We start from the raw sequence: 5314 nt of genomic DNA on the forward strand, positions 1-5314 counted from the left end.
TTGCTTCCCACAAATGTTACCTCTTCAGCATGAGAGTGTCATTACCAACTAAATGCATAAATTGCACATCCAGAGACATCAGACAAGAAAATGATGCACATAACATAATTCCTCATGAAATTGCAACTTCCAGAACCTAAAATTAATTCTATGATTGCCTCCATTCCAAATTAGTGGGGTAAGTTTACTGTTTATAACATTGATGTTCATGTGTTTTGAATGCTGAAACCTTCAGGCAAGTGCTATGCTTCAAATGCTATGGACTTTCTGTGCATTTATTCCATTAGCACACGATTAATTCAGAAATTTCCTATGATAAAAGTATTGTTTCAGTTTTATATTGTTTTATAACTTAAAAAGCCCTACTAATTGAACAATGACACCTAAAAAATGCCATCACTGGACATAGCATGTAAACAAGTCTGAAACTAATGTCTATGGAAATAAAAAAATTTTAAAAAAAAAATAGAAAACAAAACACCACTTATTACCTTCTCCTCAATCAATGATAACCCAGTATTACCGGTCTCTTATATATTGGAGTATACTTATTTAGAGTTCTTTTAGCACTTTTCTCATGAAATAAAGATAGATATAACCAACAAAAAGAAAAGGAATAAAAAAAAAAAAAAGCATAAGAGAATGGAGCCATGTCATGCTATGCAATATCAATATCACAAAACAACCGCAACTGATTTTACCTTTCATTCCCATACCATCGCAAATTCATAACAGTAAAAGAGTCAGATCATCACCAAGTTGGTCAATGCTTCATCAGCAACTAAGCCAAGACATATAACCCCAAACTCAATATTATCGAGATAAGGAGCACGGGCAGAACAGAAAAGGATATAAAGCCAAGATGTATGATCCCAAAAGACACACAATCACCAAGATTTTTTAGACAATAAAGCAATTGTGAAAACATCATTAGGAAGCCAAAACAAGCTCTAAAACGAAATTTACATGCTTTGTATATCATGTCATGTTACATTAATGCTATAAGGTAATCTGACGCAACAACAAAGTGTGGAACCTATTATCAGATATCATGTTTTATGTAATTTCAAGTCATGCTAATGCTATGACTTAATTGCAAGCTTTAAAGTGAGATAGCCAGAAGAAGTTTCTGCAAACCATATCTTGAACACACTTGCACTCTTTTAATATTAAAAGTTTCTTCTTAGAACAATAAAAGAGACAGATAATGGTAATATTAGACAACAAAGGACAAACTTTAGCAAAGTGACTTTCTTTGGTGAAAAGTGGATTCTTGATGACCCCTTTCTTCTGCTTGTGAGGCATTGCAAACCACCACATTGTCGAATCAAAAAAACCCCCATGTGGCCAAGAAGGACATGACTCACCAACAATGTTATAATCATCATATGACGGCATGTGTTAACCTCATATGACAAATTTATATCCTAAGAAGTGATGACATGCAACATGCATAATCAGTCCATTTGCACAATTTCCGTTGATATGTTATTTTGCAGATACACATGGATTTTTTACATGTCACCAATTTATTGTTTTGATCATCATGTCATCTTTATTTCAGAAAACCCCTGCTACAAGCATAGCAAGCTAGTTATATTCTGGTTAATAAGTTGAAGGTACAGCAATTCAAGCTTTGGGACTAACCAATACCCTCAAAAGCCAGAGTAATATATAAAGAAACTTTTTGTTAGGAAAAAAAAAACACCATAAAATCCCTTCTTCTCGAGCAATATAAGCCCCAGCACTAACATAGTCATTTGTCAACCGACTTCTCTGCTGTGAGGAAATATTGGGCACATATCCAGCTCATTTCTGATATATAAATGGTATCACACAAAAGAAATCAGCAGCCACAGAGCATTAGAAACATCAATTGCGCAAAACATCAGCATCCACAGAGCATTAGAATCTGTGACTCTATGAAACATCAATTGCGCAAAACAATAGGATTCATCTTTCACTTTTTGTATACCATTAGAAGAAAAACAACAGTAAAAAATAGTCAGTCAGAACATCACCAAGCTGGCCGATGACCCGACCACAAACGGCTCCATCAGCAACCGAGTCAAGAAGTAGAACGCCACACCCAGTGTGATTGAGATCGGCAGAGCAGGCAGTGCCTGCCGGCAAACCGACAGCAAGATGAGGGTGCATCCAAGCCCTGAAATAATCGCCAGATAACAAGCATACACAGTCATCAGATCATACATCGCCGCCCTGCCCACAAGAACACTGTAGAAGACAAAGTCGCCGAGGCCGAGCCTGATGCCCCTCGTCGTCTCAAACATCTCAATATCCGATGAAGGAGAAGACGGAGAAGGGGAAGAAGAACGAGTCCTCATCCCGGTCCTGGCAGCACTCTGCGGCCGCTGCTGCGGCTCATCGCCTCCAGTAGATGATCCAGTGGATGGCATCAAAGGGGACCTCTCCTCATCAAGATTCTCAATTTCAATGACGGCATGATCTGAATTGGAGTCCGGGGCGCTGAGAACTGGGCGGTGATCGGCAGGAGGGGGATCGATTGGCTGGAGCTCGACAGAGCCAAAGGACGCAGTGGCGGAAGCGGGAGGGGATGGGCGACAGGAAGAGGAGGAGGAGGAGGAGGGGGCGACGGTGGGGCGGGCCTCATAGACGAGGGCGGGGAGGTCGTCGTCGCGGGAGGAGGCAAGGTCCACGAGGATGCGGAGGGGGCCGCGGGGGGAGAGGACGGCGACGGCGTCGTAGAGGGCGAGGGCGATGAGGAGGGACCAGGTGGTCCACTCGGGGAGCTTGGTAAGCCAGGCGGCGACGATGACGCCGAGGGAGACGGTGTAGGCCTGGCGGAGGAGGATGGGGACAGCAGGGGAGAAGACGGCGAGGACGCCGACGGCGGCGAAGTTGAAGAGGAGGAGGAGGCAGGTGGGGGCGTCGACGGGGAGGGCGAGGCGGCGGAGGAGGGAAAGGAGGATGGGACCGCCCATGGAGGCCAGGACGAAGAAGGCAGAGAAGCGCATGTAGTTCTTGAGGAAGCCGGTAAAGTTGTAGTAGTAGAGGACGACGAGGAGGAAGGTGACGGCGGCGACGAGGGCAACGAAGACGGCGGCATTGAGGAGGGCGCCCTCGAGCTTCTGGGCGGGGGAGTCGGAGGGGGACTCCAGGTAAACGAGGGTGGCGGCGGTGACGGGAGGCGCAACGGCGGCGGACGGAGGGGGAGAGAGGAAAGAGACGATGAGGACGACGAGGAGCATGCAGATGGAGACGGGGGACATCACGCCGATGATCTCCACGCCCAGAGAGTCCATGATGCTGCCCTCCATCGCCGGCCGTCCGATCGGTGGTTTTGGAAGGGAATTGGGATGGAGATCAGACAGATGGGGGAGACATTTTTGGCGTCCCAAGCCGGAGAAGTCCTCTCTCTCTTCTAGTTCGCACTATGGTTGAGAGGTAGGGAGAAAACAGAGAGAAAACGTGAATCAGGTATTTCGTCGGGTGAACTGATGCATTTAGACAAATCAGAGGGCAATGGTCTGGCTGAGGGGCCAAACTACATGTTCCTGTCAAATCTCAACTATGATCACGTTAGCAAAACTTATCTTATAAAATTAAATTTTATTTATATATATATATCTCCCTAAATATTTATATTTATATAAATATTTTTTTAAATTAATATTTACATATATATTTTTATAAAATATTTATTATATATATTATTTTTTTATTTTTTTTGCACATATACTAATATCATCCAATATCGTTAAAAGATTAATAGTTTAAAATTTAATGATTAAAATATCCTTATAGATAGATATATAAAAAGAAAATTTATAGAAATATATATATATATATATAGTAATTTTACGAGGATCTTCATATAAATTTCAATGTTTAGAAGGACATACATGTAAAAAATTATAATTTAATTTTATTTATTTTATCTAAATGGATTTGGATCCTCTTACTCTATAATATAGTAACATATTATATAATATAACAATATGATGACGATATTATATAATATTTTATATATTAAAATATTATATTTTATTTTTAGTCAAGATGGGACAACTATGTCCATCTTATAACAACATGATATATCTTATAATTTTACAAAATTATTTTTAATAAAAATTTTTAAAATAATATATAATAAAATTATAAATTCTCATTATTATATAATTTTCAAACCCACAATTACGTTCATTCTATGCAAATATACAAACTATTTATCTAAAATTTTATAAAATTTTTAACTATTTATTTTTTATTTTTGATTAGCTTAATTGCTGAAAAAAATTTTATATCTAATCTTTTTAAATTTTAGCATATCATTTTAATTTTTATAATTGGATAAACATATTTTACAAAATATTGTAATGTTGGCCTACTATCAATCAACATCCAATTTTGATGTTAACATGTTTTTATACAAATGACATGAAAATATTTTGAAAAAGATGTAGAAAATATATATTTTTATAAATAATTAGAAATCCTCGTCACCACCAATATGGTCTTTTCCTCTAGTGCCACTTAAGAGGCCCTTGGGAAGAAGGGTCTCATCCTCACTACCCATTAGATCTCGAATGCCATCTTAATTCCCATCTATCACTAGGTCCTCCCTAAAGCTATTCCCATCTTCTTCTTTCTCCAAGCATTTGTCTCGCTTCTTCACTTTGCTTCCTTCTCCTATTGTCTTCAAACACTATTCTCATGACCTCTCAACACTTCCTTCACCTACTATTTTTCAAGATGAGAGCAACCATATCCTCCCTTTGTTTCCCTAACCTCTCCTATGCCCCACCTCTACACCATCATCGAATTGCATATTTTCATCACGAGACAATAAAAGCTTATAATAGAAGAAAGTAGGTTTTCATAATACCTTGCCTGAATACAATCAATTTTCATCATGAATTTATACAATTTGCTAAAATCAATAACGAGAATCATTAAACATTATTTTTTCCTAGAAATCCATGCATAGATGCCTTGGTATAAAGAAGAGACTATAAAACATCAAATTGAGATTCAAATATAGTTTATAAGTACAATAAGAGAGTTGATAGGAGAAACAAGGGCACAGGCATCAGGAATATTAGGAGGAGATGATAAACTCCTCCGGTCTTTATTTTTTCCATTTTCATGCGGCTCATTCACCATTGCTTCCAGATCTTAGGGCATGTCCTCCTTGTCTTCATTAGTGGTATAATTCAATGAAGAAGGATTTAAGGGGCAAGATCCTTCTTATTGTCTGGAGGCCCTACAACATTCTCCTATTGAAACAGCAAACCAGAGGGAGTCCAATCTGGCTCAAAATCTGGCCTCAAAT

General features: G+C 39.1%; 1 protein-coding gene across 1 annotated transcript; it reads right to left on the bottom strand.

The window, feature by feature from the left end:
- Positions 1–1821: 1821 nt before the first annotated feature.
- On the bottom strand, positions 1822–3473 carry LOC105035124 (presenilin-like protein At1g08700). Its single transcript, XM_010910548.4, has one exon. It carries the CDS (start codon positions 3297–3299, stop codon positions 2010–2012), a length of 1290 nt encoding a protein of 429 aa, XP_010908850.1. The 5' UTR covers positions 3300–3473; the 3' UTR covers positions 1822–2009.
- Between the last annotated feature and the right edge of the window lie 1841 nt (positions 3474–5314).

The sequence above is a fragment of the Elaeis guineensis genome, chromosome 14 (genome assembly GCF_000442705.2).
Source record: "Elaeis guineensis isolate ETL-2024a chromosome 14, EG11, whole genome shotgun sequence".
Classification (NCBI taxonomy): domain Eukaryota; kingdom Viridiplantae; phylum Streptophyta; class Magnoliopsida; order Arecales; family Arecaceae; genus Elaeis; species Elaeis guineensis.

Excerpts from the sequence above, each read along its gene's own strand:
- LOC105035124 (XM_010910548.4), bottom strand. The coding sequence starts at position 3,299 with ATGGAGGGCAGCATCATGGACTCTCTGGGCGTGGAGATCATCGGCGTG.